Source organism: Pristiophorus japonicus, chromosome 15, assembly GCF_044704955.1.
Source record: "Pristiophorus japonicus isolate sPriJap1 chromosome 15, sPriJap1.hap1, whole genome shotgun sequence".
In the NCBI taxonomy this organism is placed as follows: domain Eukaryota; kingdom Metazoa; phylum Chordata; class Chondrichthyes; family Pristiophoridae; genus Pristiophorus; species Pristiophorus japonicus.
The window spans coordinates 63,003,338-63,022,937 of record NC_091991.1 but is presented as its reverse complement, the minus strand read 5'-3'; the positions used below and the strand labels follow the sequence as shown (position 1 = coordinate 63,022,937).

At 46.2% G+C, this 19,600-nt stretch overlaps 1 protein-coding gene across 3 annotated transcripts in view; it reads right to left on the bottom strand.

The window, feature by feature from the left end:
* Positions 1-19,600, bottom strand: part of fbln1 (fibulin 1) — a 219,023-nt gene that overhangs the window by 163,917 nt on the left and 35,506 nt on the right. For all 3 annotated transcript variants that reach the window (XM_070900531.1, XM_070900533.1, XM_070900532.1), the window contains exons 2-4: positions 13,761-13,869; positions 7,205-7,334; positions 1,831-2,029 (exon numbers count right to left, since the gene is read on the bottom strand). In XM_070900531.1, coding sequence (XP_070756632.1) covers positions 1,831-2,029; positions 7,205-7,334; positions 13,761-13,869 — 438 coding nt within the window. The remainder of the gene's footprint in view (positions 1-1,830; positions 2,030-7,204; positions 7,335-13,760; positions 13,870-19,600) is intronic.

Below are 19,600 nucleotides of genomic sequence, written 5' to 3'. Positions count from 1 at the left end.
GGAGGTGATGTCATGTATTCAATTGTCATTGTAACCCATGTATAAACTTACCTAAGTTGTACACCGTATGAACACTGACCACTAGGTGGTGAACTTGTGAGAGACACTCCTAACCTGGACTTTCAGAGAAAAAATGGGATGCTCCACCCACCTTATTCACTTCAGTGCTGGCTAATAAAGGTTACTGGTCACAGAGTGACCTTCTCTCACGTATGGGCCTCATGTGCATTTGTACTGTATAGTAAGGACATATTAGTACTGGATCAGATGCCCGATGACAACAAGTCTACACTCAAAAGCTCTGTGGGCAACTGTCTGCGTAGTGAATGGCGAGTGCGTTCCTTCATCACTGACCGCAAAATCCAGGCCAATTGTCTTTAAACTAGTGTGAGATTTTGGTAGTGATTTCTGATATTTACTGCACCACTGGCTGTATATTTGACTGATATGTTTGTAGTGTGCACTTCCAGCTCTCTAAAAGCCTACTTCTAAGGATTCTGTTATATGTCATTATACATCAGACTTCCCTATATCAAACAGAAAGAACTTTAATATGCACAGGTTTTTTAGTAATCATCACTTACGAGAGTGCACAGACAGCAAGACTCCTTCTTCAACAGGAGCCTTGTCTGGGAATTTCAGTCGAGGGAAGCTGTGAGATTCAGCCCTGGGCCACTATCACATATCCACTGCTACCAATTGGCAATGGTAGAGTAGGATACACGACTACCCCCTCAACTGGGGAAGGTGAAAGGGGACCTAACTGGGAGAGAAGCGGTGAAAGCAAGTTGAAAAGAAAGAGGAAGGTGTACCCTCACCAAAAGATAAATACAGGTACATAATTTTGTTCTTTTGATTGGTGCTGGCATCACAGAGACTGACTGTAAGGGAAATCATTTAATATCAGTAGTTTGAAGGTGCACAACCTGCTCAGTGATTGTATCTCTTGGTAATGAGATATCATTCCATGGTATGTAGACAGATACAGTGGAGCCCATAATTAGCATTGCATTTTATTGCATCACCTGCTGACTATTTGCGAATTGAAAACACACAGTCAATCTATTACAATGGAGGAGTTTTTTGTTAAAGGGGCAAAAACAAAAAATGTTCCACAAACTTGATTTGGGGAGAGAAGTATTAATCCTGCTTTGGATTCTTAATCTATTTATAATTTCATCATCATAATGCAAGTGAAGCAGCAATGCATTCTGATTGAATTCATGTAATTAAACATCGTCCGAGAAACATTTCAAAATGTTTCTCAGCAATTATTGGTGTTACATGGGGAAATGCAGCAGCAAGTTTGTACAAATGGCAATAAAATCATGAAGTAAATCAATTTTTGATGGTGTCATTTGAGTGAAGAATGTTGGCTCGGATATCAGGAGAACTCCCAGCTCTTCTTCAAAGAGTGCCTTGGGATCATTAACGCCCACCTAAACACCGACGGGCAGGCTGGATCTTGGTTTAACACCTCATCTGAGTGATGGCATCTTTTACAATGCAGCACTCTCTCAGTACCCGTACTACACTAAGTGGCAGCCCTGATTATATGCTCATTTCCTAGAGCAGGGATTGAACTCACAACCTTCTAACTCAAAAGATAAGAATGTTACCAGCTGAGCTAAGATAAGGTGTTTACCAGCAAAAACTCAAAACAAAATGGCAAATAATGCTTCATGCAGACTTTACTCTTGTCATCATAGCATTGAAATATGTTAATATTTTGCTATCCAGACAAGGCATTCTGACATTCAGCTCAAGGAAAAGTGTTATATTTCTTTATTTATGGCCCCCAGGTTCACTGCTTTCTTCTCTCAATTTTACCTGGATTCTGGTTGTCTATAACTGGGATTGGATGTTCTCCTGTATTGTTGCCTGTGGCTGGAACGTTGATGTCTTCTTGATCTCTTACACAGCATGCCCTGTAGACCTGTCCACACTGGTATCCCAGGGCTTGATTTGCTTCACAACTGAGTCCATTGACTTTAGCTCCTTTACCAAGAAGACAACATTGACAGCATCTCTGTAAAAGAAGGGCGTTAGAGGGAGTGAGAAAGACAACAATATACTTGTTCTCCCCTTAACTAGGGAATTAATTCAGGAAAGGAGGGAAGGGGGGAATACTGAATAAATAAATGAAACAAATAATTTGAAAGTGATATAATTGAAATAGGAGCTTGGCAGAGATCAGGGAGGAGAACAGAGAGTTAAAAATGCTGTTAATAGGTCAGGCCATTACTCAGCACTTCTCCACAGTGGCCAACTGCAATTGTCAACTCAGCCCCATGTGGTAAACTGAATCAATTCTGTGGCCTCACTTGTTTGTGCTCCAATGTCATCATCATACGCAGTCCCTCGGGGTCGAGGATGACTTGCTTCCACACTAAAAGTGAGTACTCAGGTGACTGATGAACTCATTTTAAACGGTGGAAGATGTCTGTGGGTGAATTATTTTAACGTGGGGTGGCTGTTGCACACCAGCCACTACACGGGCTTGACGGAGCAAGGTCTAGGTCCAGTGGCAGGGGATCCAAGACGACTGGAGACTAGGCTTCGCTGCATGTGCCAATACATACACACAAACTCAAACATACTCCTCCGACTGTCCTCCTTCCCACAGGACCTCGCTCCACGTGGAATTCATAGTACGAAATGTGAGCCTCACGACCTCACAGCCTCGCTATTGTCCGATGCTGCGCCTTCCCTTGGTCTTGTCCATGTTGCTCCATCTCTTGGCTCCGACCTCTCCACTCCTCCATGCCGCGTCTGTCCTCTCCTCTCTGCATTCCGACCTCCGGACCTCGTCGGTCCCGACCTCCGCTCCCGACCTCCGCTCCACGCCGCTTCCGACCTCCGCTCCTCGCCGCTTCCGACCTCCGCTTCTCGTCGCTTCCGACCTCCGCTCCTCGCCGCTTCCGACCTCCGCTTCTCGTCGCTTCCGACCTCCGCTCCTCGCCGCTTCCGACCTCCGCTTCTCGTCGCTTCCGACCTCCGCTCCTCGCCGCTTCCAACCTCCGCTCCACGTCGCTTCCAACCTCCGCTCCTCGCCGCTTCCGACCTCCGCTCCACGTCGCTTCCGACCTCCGCTTCTCGTCGCTTCCAACCTCCGCTCCTAGTCGCTTCCGACCTCCGCTCTTAGTCGCTTCCGACCTCCGCTCCTTGTCGCTTCCGACCTCCGCTTCTCGTCGCTTCCGACCTCCGCTCCTCGCCGCTTCCGACCTCCGCTCCACGTCGCTTCCGACCTCCGCTTCTCGTCGCTTCCAACCTCCGCTCCTAGTCGCTTCCGACCTCCGCTCTTAGTCGCTTCCGACCTCCGCTCCTTGTCGCTTCCGACCTCCGCTTCTCGTCGCTTCCGACCTCCGCTCCTCGCCGCTTCCGACCTCTGCTCCACACCGATTCTGTCCTCTGTTTCTCCCGCTCCTGGGTCCTGACCCCTCCGCTAGGCTCCACCATGCTCCAAGAAATGTCACCAATCATCTACCTGCATTCTGATGATGTATTGTGCCAGTGTCCATCTTTTCACAAAATTTTGTGAAATTCTTTTATTTGTTACAAAAGAGATGTATATGTCCATTATTGTTACTACACAGGCGTGCTTTTAAAGTTCCTGCAGGTGTTTGCTGAGTTATCTGAGTGAACAGCGGGGGTGCTATAATTGGCCTCAACATGTCCAGATTAGGGATTGGGGTTAGGTTTGGAGTGGAGTGGAGGGAAGAAAAACTAATTAGCTGGAAGTTGCACTCCTGGTGATTATGCAACAACTTCTCTTCCGATCAGTCACTTAACAGCAATGGCAAAGTCTTGGGAGCTGGTTAGCTGCTGGCCCTTTCACCCAAGGATTGGTGTGTAGTACACATAGGGTCCGAACTTGGTGGCCTTACCACCCACTGCCGCTGGCTGTTTTTTGACCGCCGACGTTGCAGTTTCTGTTTTTTGGGCAATCTCCCCTCGGTGCCATTTTCGTGGAGGCCTCCCACTGGCGGGAGGGGAGTACCGCTGGGAACCGCCTGCTAACGTCCGCCGGCGTGAAAGACGAGTAAGTGTCCTCCCGCCCGCCGAGCTGCCAGATTGGTGCAGACGGGAGTCCGTGGCAGCAGGGGGAAGGACCGCTGTGTGAAGGCAGGTCTTACCCCAATGGTAAGTAAGAAGACCAGCATAAAAAGGTTAGTGAACTTCTTTTAATAATTATTTTTTTTAGAGATTTATGTGTATTGGGTCCCCTGAATGTTTTCCAGTGATTTTTTTTTGGTGTAAAATTTTATTTCTATTTGTTTCCCCCTCCCTGGGCTCAACTCAATACTCAGCAGCATTTTGGCGAGGATTGCATTTGCCGCTGAGATTGGGAGCTCCCGCCCGCTGCTGCCCAGATTCACGTGTAAGTCGTTTTTTTGCCGATGGGCGGTCTTTCAAGGACTTTTTCACAAAACTCTTGCCCAAAGTACCGTCAGGTATCTCAGCGGTCCTATGGGCAGAACTTGGCTTCCACCAAATTCGAGCTCTATAGACTTGAATTAAAGTTGAAAAAATGAAAGTTGTCTTTACTTTCACCCTGAAAACCCAATTTAAATATTAATTTCATAAATAATTCACAGGGTAGAGAAAGAAAAACAGAGAATTGCTTCTGTTAGTTTTTCGTTCCCCTAAAAAAGTTTTGAATTTTTTTCATTTCAGTCTTCCTAGAATCCTTGTACCACTCATCTCATCTGAAACGACTGGATTAGAATTTTAGCCTAAATCAATGAGCTTCAAGCAGGTTGCACTTTATATGAGTTGCCTTGACTTCCTATCTTATGCCAAAACATAATCTTTAACATATGGACAATGCTTTGGCTTTAGCCATGATGTAATCATTACTGAGCTGACTGAATTATGGGCCACTTTTTAAAATAAATTTTAACTGATAAAACTATACAAATCTACCAGGCATAATTGAGCAGTGGAGTCAGTGGCCTAGAAATTTGATGTTGCCCTGTCCATTCTTCAGGTGCAAAACCGTCATCTCAGCACCCAATATTGTGGGTGGGGCATGCACATTTATTACATGTCGGAATTGTGTCACGCACCATATAGGTAAAAGCAGAAAAAGAGGTACCCAGGGCCCTCATCTGAAACAAGCATGGCATTGGGCCCTTTGCATATACAAATAGGGGGCCTCATGCCCGTTTGAGGGCCTCTTTGCAAAACTGGACTGCCCTGAGCGTAGCCAGCCAAGAAAAACGTGGACAACATCCAACCTTGGGTTGATAAGTGATCAACAAAAGAGAACTTAATCACTACCCCCTGACAATCAATGGCATTACCATCAACATACTGGAGGTCACCATTGACCAGAAACTCAGTTGGACCAGCCACATAAATACTGTGGCTGCTAGAGCAGGTCAGAGGCTGGGTATTCTGTGGCGAGTAGCTCACCTCCTGACTCCCCAAAGTCTCTCCGCCACCTACAAGACACAAGTCGGAATGCAACATTCTCCATTTGCCTGGATGGGTGCAGCTGCAACTATACTCAAGAAGCTCAATACTATCCAGGACAAAGCAGTCCACTTGATCGGCACCCCATCCACCAGCTTAAACATCTACTCCCCCCACCACCAGTGAACTATGGCTGCAATGTGTACGATCTAAAGAATGCACTGCAGCAAGTCTCCAAGACTTCTTCAGCAGCACCTCCCAAGCCTGCAACTTCTACCACCTAGATGGAACAGGGCAGCAGGTTCACGGGAACACCATCACCTTCAAGATCTCTTCCAAGTCACACACCATCCCGACTTGGACATATATTTCCATTGCTTAATTATCGCTCGATCAAAATCCTGGAAGTCCCTATGTAAGAGCTGTGATGGAGTTCACCACATGGTCTACAGTGGTTCAAGAAGGCGGCCCATCACCAATTACTCAAGGGCAAATAAGGTAGGAAGAATGAGGGAGGCAATATAAACTAAAGGGTACAATTCTAAAAGGGGTTAGGAACAGAGAGACCATACGAACATAAGAACAATGATGGACAGGTAAAGACCATCTGGTCCCACCTGGGGGTATATGTGCACAAATCGTTGCAGGTGGCAGGGTAGGCTTCATAAATAGTGGCATAGTGTACAAAAGCAAGGAAGTTATGATGAACTTTTATAAAACACTGGTTCGGCTTCAATTGGAGTATTGTGTCCAATTCTGGGCATCACATTTTAGGAAGGATGCGAAGGCCTTAGACAGGGCGCAAAAAAGATTTCCCAGAATGGTTCCAGAGATGAAGGACTTCAGTTATGTGGATAGACTGGAAAAGCTAGGGTTGTTCTCCTTAGAGCAGAGAAGGTTGAGAGGAGATTTGATAGAGGTGTTCAAAATCATGAGGGGTCTAGACAGAGTAGATAGAGAGAAACTGTTCCCATTGGTAGAAGGGTCGCAAACCAAAGGACACAGATTGAAGGTGATTGGTAGAAGAACCAAAGGCGACATAAGGAAAAACTTTTTTACGCAGCGAGTGGTTAGGATCTGGAATGCACTGCCTGGAGGCAGATTCAATTGTGGCTTTCAAAAGGGAATTGGATAAGCACTTGAAGAGAAAAAAATTGCAGGTCTACGGAGAAAGGGCAGAAAAGTGCGACTAGCTGAAGTGCTCTTGCAGAGAGCAAGCACAGGCTCGACGGGCCGAATGTCCTCCTTCTGTGCTGTAACCATTCTATGATCCTATAATACATTTAAAAAAGCATGTGGCCTGACCAGTGCTCCTTAAAAGGACTGCTGGTCTCTGTCGAAAAGCTAAGTTCAAAAAAATACCTATCCAAATGTGGTGTCAGGAAGATCAGGGGTTCTCCTCCTGAATCCACTGCAGAACTGAAGACTATTGCTGGGTTCTGATCAGACCCTCCAGATTACTCCCCTCACTCCTGATTGCTTCCCCTCTCTCCCAGGACCTACCTGAGGGCTGCTGTCGGTGATGCAGCAGCCCAAATTGGAATCCTCATCACCGCATGCTGCTTGGAGATGCCCAGCAGGCATCTGTAGCTTACAGATCTCATGTAAATGAGACCCAAGGCCCAATATTTGATGTGCTTCAGGCCAACCTGTTCCAACGCAGACAGGCATAAACCAATGTCTAGACCAATGTTTTTACTCGACACAGAATAAAGTTCAACACCCTTTGTGAAACATTGTATACTAGAAATTCCATCAAGGCATTGGAAGGGAAAATATGCATTACCTTTACAGTGTTGCATTCGCCTACAACAGTGACATGTGCCTCACATGCTTGGTTCTCGCTGGCCATGTTTATACCATTTGCGCAGTGGAGCTCCTCCAGCTTTACCCGGCAGCATTGTTCCTGTGCTATTCTGCAATGTGGAATGTAAGAAATTTCAATCTTCTTACAAAACAGGAAACAGAGGTAAAAGTCAGCCAACTCTTGGAAGTATTTTGCAGCTTCAATTACATTAACGAGGCATGTTAAAGATTGATCAATGCCACATGTTACTCTGTGTAAGGGAAGGACTACTAAAACAAAATGAGATGTTCCCACAGTAGCACTGTACTAAATGAGAGCTTTCAGAAAGAAACAGATAAGAAAATGGAGCTGTCAGATTTGAAGAAGAAAATGGAGCTATAACGATTTGGGGGAAAAGCAAGTAAACTAATAAAATAAATCAAAGATGTTAAGCGTCGATAGTTGCTTTCTGACCATTTCTTTTTCCGGTTTCCCTGAGTCGCACACTGTTTCCGACTGAGCTGGTATCAGGTGTCCTATTTCCAGCTCTCTGCCAATGCCATTGTGTAACCAGTCACCAGGAGGCTAACCAAAACAGCCCAAGGTGCTAAACCCTCCAATATTCTATGGCCTAGAAATTGGCCTGCTTGTGCCCCCCCCCCCCCCCCATTATCGATAACGAGTGTAAGGTTACTAATCTTCAGAAAAATGCAGACCATGAACTAAAAATTGATTGATACAAGCTTTAGAATTAAACTTGACAATTAAGGACATCCTGTGGTCAGGAACCAAAACTGATTTCCGGCATAACAACAATGGAGGTGTTATGTGAGGCTTTGAACTTGATTGACCGGGGTGGGGAAAACAACCACTGAAGACATCAAGTCTGTAATAAGGCCAGGCAATAAAGGACCCCCACGGAATGCAAATTTTTGGCTGACAGCATTCAGCATAAGGAAATATCTTTTGCATTGTCGACTCCGTGTGCAAATTAGTAGCCATTCATAATCATCACCAACCAGTTAAACAGATCGATAATCGAATTTCGTCCCAGCGGGAAACTTATTCAAAACCTGGATATAAATATATGGACACAGACACACAAGCAGGTGAAGCAGAAGCAGGAGGAAGAACATAGGAAGAGATAGTAGGACACAAAATGAACAGGCTCTACAGGACAGAAGAAGAACCAATCAGTCACGGAACCAATGACCATGAACCTACAATAGCTACAGCCAGGAATGGTGATTGTATGTCGAAAGTCAAATTTCTCTCAGCAGTCTAGTCCTGTAGTTTTAGTCGGTTTTTGTTGCGTAATAAAAGGGACACTGGGTTAAGCCTAAAATGTTGCGCCACGTGTTGTCCTTTCCCACTATAATTTCCGACGTCTAAGAATCAGAGTAGAGTGAACAAAACAAACACCCTGCACAGGACGCAAACGATTTACAGACTGGGCACGGTGAAAGAAATGACTCTCGCTAAATTCCCCTCGAGATTTGCGGCAGCGGTAACCCCTAGTGCCATGATCTCCTGTGCCCGGAGATCGTGTCGTCATTGTCCTGTGCATCGCCCTAGTAGCGCCCGGACCAGAACTTCGCCGGGTGACAACACCGACAGCTGCAGGTGGCGTTGTTCGGGAGGCTGGGTGCTTCGGGAGTGCTGTTTAAAGGGAATGATGTTTGCAGGGGGAAATTTTTTTTTGTGATGCCTAGCCTTAATTTTTCATGATTTGCTTGGGCCGCGATCGATCAGCCTTGCACTCTGCGAGAGTGCTTGGGGTTGATCGTGGCGGTTTACGACTGCCTTCAGCGGCAAGGTACCTCTGTTCATTGCAGAGCCTGCAGCAATGGTCCTTCCCTTTAAGAGAGGGAAGGAGCCTCCATTCCTGGCAGCGCTACCCTCGACATTGGGCAGCACTGAACCACTACCGCCCCACTTTCCGGCTTTAGTGCTCCAAGGGAAGTGATAGCGCTTGATTTAGAACTCCATTTCCTTCTTGGCGTGCTAAACGGGAAGTTCGTGTCAGAATTCCTCATGTAGTGCACACCGATACTTTTATGCTACTGCAAAAGTTAGCACTCCAAACAGGGCGCCTCGCAATTTCTCCCCCTCTATTTCTATATCTGGGGGAGAATACTAAGTACTAGCTTAATAAATTTTCCCAACCCACACACAAACCCTGGCCAACATTTTTCCATTTCAGAACCCCAATCCTGTTATAAAGTAAGAGGTAATGTATGCACTAAGTGGGGTAGATTTTCACTTTGTACAATAATGTAAAACTAGTGACAGCAAAGCGGCAGCTTGTTTTACATCTCTCCTGATTTTTATTGCCATTCAAATCAATGTAAAATGGGCTACAGATTAGCTATCACTGGTTTTACACTAGTGTACAAAGTCAAAATCTACCCCAGTATCCTTTGAAGTGCAGTAATTTTGTGTATTAGCATTAATGGATATTTGCACATCTTTAATTACATTCTTAAAATTCCTCCAGCAAGCAATCCAATTTAACATAAAAACCTGCATTCCTAGAGATGGCACACCAAGACTGAGCCAGTCAATACAATTGTAGCTTGCTGGAGAAATGCAAGATGGCTGTGTTGTGATTACAATAAATAATGGTTTCAGCCTGATTTATTCATATGCACCTGTAATTTCCAGAGGGGTTCTCCCAATCTCCCAGCATACATTTTGGTTAAATGACCATTTACACCATTTCTCCAGGGTTTCTGCCCAAGTTACACCAGGTGATCGGGAGATCGCCATCAAAATACTACCTGTACTTTTAATTTAAAGCCCAAACCCACATCTATTCTATCACCATAATGCACTTTGAGGTATGTGTATACATGCAAGATGTCATCAACTGTTCGTATTTATCAGTTTTATATTTCCCAACTATTACCATTTTACACTGACAGTCAATGTTTCTTCAGCCCTGACAGCATATCCTGATAGCCCTTGGAAAACAGTGTTTTGTAGCCCAAGGCCTTTTTTGTAAAAGTAGTCCCAGAATGCAGCAAACTTTTATTGCGCACATGGACAAATGTGCAGCATTTCATGCACGCCAGACCACCATGAGACTCCATGCACATACATAAATGGTAGATATTTTGGGTTAATGAGCTGCCCAGTGATCAATAAGCACTAGCTCACTGAACTGGAGGACCAAATATCCAACGGCTGCATGAGCAAGGCAGTGAAGGGCTGTGGGAGAAAGGTCTACCCAGTGGACTGCAGAAGGTTGTAGTTTATTTTGTGGCACCAAGCAGAGCATTCTTTTTTATTTATTTATTTATTTTTTTCTTGCTGCTCTTGCAGCCCACCCTAAAATTATCCCCCAAAAAGGACTACTTTAAGTGCAGTCTCCAGTGGTCCCTTTAAGGCCGCTCACAGCTTGGTACAAATGGACAGAGTGTGCTTGGTACATGCTCCACCATTTGTACTTGAACATTGCAAACATGCATTAGCCTCTCATCTGTTTCAGGAAGGAGTGCTGGGTGATCATTTACAGGCCCAACTGAAAATTTTATTCGGTGAGCTTTGGCCAACCAGTGGCTACTGTTTCCCTGCCATTTTCAACTACCAGAAGCCTTGTAAACAAGGCTGGTGACAGTTCAAACTAGGCCCTTTATGTTTTGGAGGAAGAAAATTGCTTTAATGACCCCCGATATTTACGGGGTGACAGGGAGGGAGTGGGGACGCTTGTTTGTGGGGGAAAACTGGGAAATCCCAGGGAGGCGGATGACCTGCCGAATTTAACGGCAGGTCCATAATATCATTTCTTTCTTCCGTTTCCCGTTGGAGAAAGTCCCCAGCAATCAGGAAGGATCGGGGCTTGGAGTGGTGGGAGGATCAACCGATTGCGGATCAGGCTGGAGATTGGGGGTTGGGTTGCCGATCGCAGCAACGAAAAAAGGCCGTGATTGGCAGACTGAAGGTTTGCTTGATGGGTAAGGAGAGCAGCACTCCTGCTCCTCCTAGCCCAAAGGGAGTGCTCTAAAAGGCACTTACCTTCTGCAGCCGGCTGCTCCCGTCTCCACTTAGTTGCCAGGTTTCATAAGCCTTGGAAAATCTGATTGATTGATTTAAATATTATAATGAAGTGTCCTGCCTCTCCAAGATGGGACATTCATATGGCACACTACTTACACCGCAAAAATGGGAGCAGGTGCATACACAGCGGGTTGGGCTCACGATCTCCGTTTTTTAATTATTAATCCCGGACCCTCTCCCGCCCGTCATGAGGGGGTTAATGTCGATCCCAATATCTGTATATGGCAAGATTTTTGTACTGAGTTATAGACCCTGTGTAACTACTTGTTTTGCTATCTCAGGTCCATTCTTGAGTTGCCAAATTTTTAGAGGCTGCTGCTATTTTGCTACGTTGGCATATTTGCTCTTTTGTTTCTTGTGAGTCAAACAGATGAACAGCACAAATATCGAACAGCAGGAAATTGCAGCGTGAAGGTGAATGAGCCGCAACAGCATGTGGAGTGGAGCAGAAAATCATGCAATCACAGAACTGTGGCATGCACCAGACATGCAGCTTGGCGGGGAAAGACAGGAATTAAGTAGGAAGTCACCCTCCTCCCAGGCCATTCTCACGCAGGATAAATAATTCAAAAATCAAAAACAGCATGTAAAGCTTCACACACTTCAGATGCGTTGGTGGACGTGACTTGATCTAAAGCACCTCACACTTTGGCAGCATTTTCGATAATATGACTCAACAGCTTAAACTTCTAACGACACCCATGAGAAAGTCTCCCCCCACCCATTGCAGGGTCAAACCCTCGAATGTTTATTCCTAAAATGCTTCAGTAATTAGATTTTATGATGGAGCCACTTCAAAAGGTCACTCCTCAAAAGCATCACTCCAGGGTGCCACTACAGCTCAGGGGTTAAGGACAACTATTTCCTGAAAAAGGTTAATGCATGCTTTCAACTTCAAATTGTTTCAACTCTACAACACCTATTTCCTGTTTGTGCTGGTCTTTGTGTCTGCACCCCATTACAACCCTTAAGGCATTTCCTGTGTTTCTCAATAGTATCTCCTCCTCCTCCCCCCACCACCCCCATCAGCATCATTCACACTCAAATACAGACACACACAGATTGTGGGATTTAGATCAGCGCCAAAAAAATGGGAGTGGGAGTTCTAACATTCTTAAAAGTAAATAGCTGTCACAGTGTCTAAATTCAATAAATCTGCAGCAGACTTCATGTAAAGCACAAAGGTTGTCACATCAGTAAGGGGAGCTCAGAACAGACCAGAAAGTGATCACTACCGTGAACTCCCCACCCACCCTTTCCTTCAACCACTGTCTGCCCCACCTGTCGCAGAGACTGTAATTCCCATATTGGACTCTTCAGCCACCTGAGAACTCACTTTTAGAGTGGAAGCAAGTCTTTCTCGACTCTGAGGAATTGCCTATGATGATGATGAACAAAGATAATGGCAGAAATATGATATGATTCTGCCATGATCTTTACACAAATTTAGTTAGTAAGCACTTTTTTAAAAAACCTGAATCTGAAACTCCAAGTTGGAGTGTCTGTCTAGATTTTTGTGCTCAAGTCTCTGGAGTAGGACTTGAACTAACAACCTTCTGACTCAGGTGAGAGTGCTACCAACTGAGCCACGGCTAGGGTGGGAGGAGACTCATGTGGAGCATAAACATTGGGCTGAATGGCCTGTTTCTGTGCTATAAATTCTTTGGGCTGGATTTTTGGTTGTCTAACGCCTCAGCTAGCGCCGGGGGGGGGCGGGGGGATGGGCGTTAATGGGAGCATAAGAGGTTACCGACCAGGAGCGCAGCATTTAGCACCCCAACTGAAAATTCATTAGAGGCTCACCGGGGGCACAAACCAGTAGCGCCTGGCTGCTGACAATCACTCCGATCATGACGTATTCCTGGTGCAACGCCCACGTTTGCGTCGCGGTCGGAAAATTAGGTACAGCCGCCTCATTTAGCAGCTGTCAAGAACAACGGCTAGAAAAACAGTCAGTACAGGCTTGCAGAGTTGTCAACTGGTGGCTACTTAAAGGGATGAGGAAACGATCAGTGCAACGTTTACACACAGCACGGTAGTGAGCCTTTGAGTTTGCAGCGGCAGACAGAAATAAGAGATCAGCTTGAGAAAAAGTGATTTTGAAAACTTTAATGGGTGCATTACTATGCCGTGTCTTTAAAACTCGGCCTCTCCTGGGATTTGAAATGGAGTTCGGTGCATGCGCAATGACTTGGCTAAATTTAGCGTCGCCATTTTCGTTAGCATCCCTCCAGCTCTGGTGTGCAACGGCTGATTTAACGTCCCTGTCAGCTCTTCAACCGATTCTGACGAATTTCTGGGTGGAGGGTGCAAACTTTTTCAAAGCGCTAAAATTACCACTCCGCCTGCGTTACCGCCCCAAATGAATCGCGACCAAATTTCTCCCCCTATCTATTTCTCTGTAATTTTAACACTTACATTAAAACAGTAGTTCAAACCGGATGCACAGATTACAAATCATTTGCTTAAAGATATTTCAGGATATTTGATAATATACCTGCAAAATGCCTCTTCTAGTGTATAGGGCAGAGAAGCACACTCCTCCTTCTCAGTGGCCCATTCCAATCCATTGGAACAGCAGGCATCGATCGAACTCTGCGCCGTCACTGCGAGAAAAGAAAAATCAAACAATCAGCTGCATGAACAGAATGGCTTTCTCTCTTGAAAAGTGCAACAGTGTTTTCTTTTTACTGGCTTGATGTGAAGCAATATTTTATTACCAGCCTAGAGTGTTCCACATTTCACCTGTGCTGCGTCCATGCCAAGGAAAGCACAAAATGCAAACAATGATGTTTGTCACTATCTCAGTCACCTTTATAGGATGGACACTCATTCCAAGGCACCACCGATACCTAGGAATCCCTGGCCAAAGACTGCCCTAAGTGGACGAAGAGCATCCGGGAGGGCGCAGAGCACCTCAAGTCTCAAGGCCGAGAGCATGCAGAAAACAAGCGCAGGCAGCGGAAGGAGCGTGCGGCAAACCAGTCCCAACCACCCTTTCCTTCAACGACTGTCTGTCCCACCTGTGACAGAGATTGTGGGCCCAAATTTCCCCATGAGTTGCACCGTTTTTTTGGTATGACTTGATTTTTCTGGTGTATCTTTTTAGTTGCAAATATGGCCAGTTAGTTCGGTTTTTTGTTAGGTCAGTTTTTTTTTCAAAAGGGGACGTTCCCAGCCACTTACACCTTTTATGCCACTTTGGCCAGAAAAAAGTTGTACTAAACTATGTGTCCACTTTTGTCCGCACAGAAAGACCTTACTTAAGGAATCGGCGCAAGTAACTGCATTTAAAGCATCACCAAGCACCAAACAAAGCACACGCAGTAATAACCATTCAATAAAAAAATAAATAAGTGAAGTAAAGAATTAAATTAACAGATAAAAGTACTGAATCAAATCCTACCTTAAACTGAACTATGCAGCTACTGGCCGTGCGGGAGTCCGTTCGGCCAGGGCAAGAAGGTGCGGGACACCGGCAAGCCCTTCGACCAGGGCGAGAATTGGGAGAACACGGTATACCGGGGCTGTAGGACACGGCAGGCTGTGGGGGAGGGGGGGTGGGAGGGAGAGGAATATCAACGGAGAACGAGGCAGGCTGTGGAGGGGATGGGGCATGCTGACGAGGAGGGATAGAGAAGTCACATGACTGAATGGGGGAGACCTTTGGGTTTCTTACCTTGTTTGGGGAATAAGAAGAGCTGGGCTGTGCTGCTATTTTGCACCTTCTTTAACCTTTGAAAGTTTTAATTTTACTTTAAAGATGGGTGCATCAATCTCAATGCCATGGATTAGTCAATGGTTATGTGTCACTGCGCTATGTAGGAGAGAATTGATTAGAACTCATCGCCCGTAGGCTGCTGGGCGTTACACACCTCGGAGATTTTGAGTCAGGCGGTCCTACCTGGAACTGAGTGAGGCAGATTGGGTCAGAAGGCTGTGTTTCCACAGAGAAGTTGTCCGTGAGATCTGTGGGTTGGTGAGACCACAGTTATAGCCGAGAAGCAACAGGTGGACTGCCTTGTCTGTTGAAGTGAAGGTTACAGCTGCACTTTCCTTCTATGCCTCGGGATCGTTTCAAGGTACAACTGGAGATGTGTGCGCCAGCTCTCAAGGTGCATTACAGGTCTCCATTCGTCAGGTCACGGCTGCACTGTATGCGTGGAGGAATGACTTCATCAAGTTCCTAACGACCGCACGAGTAATGCGTGACAAGGCTGTGGGCTTCTGCAGGATTGCTGGCTTCCCAAAGGCACAGGGCTGCATTGATTGTACCCACATCGCCTTGCGAGCACCTGTGGAGGATGCCGAGCAGTTCAGGAATAGAAAAGGCTTTCACTCCATCAATGTGCAGCTCATGTGTGACGACAAATATCGTATCATGTCAGTCGATGCAAGTAACCTGGCAGCACTCATGATGCATTCATCCTACGTGACAGCACTATATCTGACATGTTTGAGCAGCAGCCAGAAGGGCAGAGCTGGCTACTGGAAGACAAAGGGTATGGCCTCGCCATTTGGCTCATGCGTAACCCAGATAGAAGTTGACCATCAATATAACATGTCGCACATTAAGACACGCAACATCATAGCGAGGACCATTGGCATCTTGAAACAGCGTTTCCGATGCCTGGACCATTCTGGAGGCAACTTGCAATATTCCCCTATGATGGTCGGTCACTTCATTGTTGTAGGCTGCACGCTGCATAACTTAGCCATCATGAGACAGCAGCAGCTGATAGTGGAAGAAGAAGACCCACCTGCGGTGAGAGTGCCTGATGATAATGATGTGGAAGATGCAAGTGACGAGCAGGAGGAGGAGCTGGAGGAGGATGATGACGAGGATCAGGAGACCATGCAAGTGCCTGAGGCCGGAGCACGACGTCGGAGGAGGGCAGACCATTGTGCTCCTTTAACTATTGCTCGAGCCTTACGCCAGCAGCTCATCCATGATCGCTTTACTGATGCCCGAGGGCTCAGTGACAACTGTTGCGCTTTGACATGTTTATTTTTTGCAGCTGTTCCTAAATGTTGTGTTAATGGAACATGATTCAGTTTCAATGTACAAAATATTTTATTGAAAATTTTAGAATGTATTTCACTTTAGTGTAATAAAATAATTTTTTTATCAAACTGTACTTTAATATGACTCTTTAAGATCACTTAAAAACTTTAAGATCACTTATAAACTTATAAAGTTACAAAAGTTACAAAACAATTTCAACGTGAAAAATCTTACACTCTAAGATCACTTAAACTTTAAGATCACTTTTTAGGTGCGAAATTAAATAACTTACAAAATGTGAGAACATTTACACTCGAAGATCACTTAAAAACCCTAAGATCGCTTATAAGTTATAAAGTTACAAAACTTACAAAACAATTTCCATTAGAAAAAACTTACACTGTAAGATCACTTAAAAACTTTAAGGTCACTTATAGTCTTGTAAAGTTACATCACTTACTAAACAATTTCCATTTGAAAACAGTTACAAGAGTAAAATCAACAACAACAACAACAACAAACACAACAGCAGCAAAGAAAGGCTGCACCCATCTCAGATCCACATCTCGGTGAATGTGCACTGCTTCATGGGTGTGGTGGTGGTGGGGGGGCGGTTACGGCTTGGGTCTCTACAGAGACTAGTGCAGTGATTGCCATGGGAGTGGCAGTGGATTGGCCTGGCTGTGTTCCCTTATTGCAGCAGCTATCTCTCTGATGGCCTGTGCCGTCGTTCCTGCTGCCTCTAAAATGTCCTCCCTCATGTCCCGTGACATTATTGCTATTTCTGCCGTCAGTGCCGTTACCTCATCACCCAACCCACTGACAGTGTTCACAAGTGATCGGGTAAGCTCATTGGTCTCCACACTCAATGCCATCACCTGAGCCACATCTGTTGTACCCTCCATCTCAGAACAGCGTGGTACATTTCTCCTTGGCCTCGCCCTGGGTGTGTCTCGTCCAGTGTGAGGCGCAGGCTGGGACGGTGTGGCCATGCTGCATTCCAGCAGCACTGGGACCCGAAACCTCGGACGGTGGGGCATTGAGTGGTCCATACTGCATTCCAGCTGGAGTGGGACCCGGAACCTCGGACGGTGGGGCACTGATTGTTCCAAGCTGCATTCCAGCAGCACTGGGAGGCACAGACTGGGATATTGGAGCACTGAATGATCCATATTGCATTCCAGCAGCACTGGGAGGTGCAGGCTAGGATATTGGGACACTGAATGATCCATACTGCATTCCGGCAGCACTGGAACCCGCAACCTCTGGACTTTGGAAAGCATCCAATGTCGGACCAAAACTTAAACTACTATGCAGGGACTGGGATGAGCTGAAACCACGGAATGTCGAACCAGACCCAAAAGCACTATGCAGGGACTGGGATGAGCTGAAATCATGGAATGTCAAACCAGACCCTAAAGCACTATGCAGGGACTGGGACGAGCTGAAACCACGGAATGTCGAAGCAGACCCTAAACCACTATGCAGGGACTGGGCCACGCTCAAACCACGTGTTATGTATTTAACCCCTTGCAACCTGTATCACACTACCACCAGAGGGCCCAACTGTTGGAGTCCCAAGGGATCCCAGCATCCCTTGGGATCACTGTATATAAACAGGCCACCCACGAGGTACCTGTACTCTGGAGTCTTATTAAAGGAGCTACGGTCATGCTTGCTCATTGTTCACAGTACTCAGTTTCATCCTTTATTATGAGTGTATCAACTGGCGACGAGGTAATGAACAACCACGTGAAAATGCAAAGAACAGTTGGTATCCTGCAGAAGGTCTCAGAAGGGGACGATTGAGAGGTTTTTGTGAAGAGACTCGACCAATACTTCGTGGCCAACGAGCTGGAAGGAGACAAGAACACTGTCAAACGAAGGGCGATCCTCCTTACTGTCTGGAGGGACAACAACCTATGGCCTCATGAAGAATCTTCTAGCTCCGGTAAAACCAACAACTAAATCCTATGAATAATTGTGTACGCTAGTCCGGGAGCACCTAAATCCTAAGGAAAGCGTTTTAATGGCAAGATATCGGTTCTACATGTGTCAACGGTCGGAGGGTCAGGAAGTGGCGAGCTATGTCACCGAACTAAGGCGCCTTGCAGGACATTGCGAATTTGAGAGATTCCAAGAACAAATGCTTAGAGACATTTTTGTACTGGACATTGGCCATGAGGTAATCCTTCACAAACTGTTGACTGTTGAAACTCCGTATCTAGGCAAAGCCATAACGATAGCCCAGGCATTTATGTTCACCAGTGACAACACCAAACAGATTTCGCAGAGTAAAGAGGTTTCGGCCAGTACTGTGCATCATTTTCGAGCAGGAATATACATGGCAGAACGTACACGCCGACTGCTGCTGCATGATCTCAGATAACCCAGAGTCCGCCATCAATCGTTAATGCGAGGCAGTTAACACCTTGTTGGCATTGTGGAGGTGATCATCGGGCCCATCAATGCCGCTTCAAGCACTATGCATGCAATGGCTGCAGAACAATGGGACACCTCCAGCGAATGTGTAGGCGAGCTGCAAACCCTGCAAACCACCACCTTGCAGAGGAAGATTGATCCACTGTGGATCAGGCTGAATTGGAGACTCATACCGAGGAGGCAGAAGTATATGGAGTACACACATTCACGACGAAATGTCCACCAATAATGTTTAAAGTTGGACTGACGGAATTCCAGTATCTATGGAACTAGACATGGGTGCGAGACAGTCCATAATGAGTAAAAAGGCCTTCGACAGGCTGTGGTGCAACAAGGCACACAGGCCCAAGCTCAGCCCCATTCACACCAAACTAAGGATTTACACCAAGGAACTAATCCCTGTAATTGGCAGTGCAGAAGTCAAAGTCTCCTATGATGGAGCAGTACACGAACTCCCACTGTGGATCGTGCCGGAGATGGCCCCACAATGTTTGGCAGAAGCTGGCTGGGAAAAATCCGCTGGAACTGGGACGACATCCAAGCGCTTTCGTCCATTGATGACGCCTCATGTGCCCAGGTTCTGAGCAGATTTCCATCGTTGTTCGAGCCAGGCATTGGAAGCTTCTCGGGGGCGAAAGTGCAGATCCATTTGGTTCCCGGTACGCGACCCATCCACCACAAGGCACGGGCGGTACCATATATAATGCGTGATAAAGTGGAAATTGAGCTGGACAGGCTGCAGCGAGAAGGCATCATTGCGCCGGTGGAATTCAACGAGTAGGCCAGTCCGATTGTCCCGGTACTAAAAGAGGACGGCACGGTCAGAATTTGTGGGGACTATAAAGTAACGATTAACCATTTCTCGCTGAAGGACCAGTACCCGCTACCCA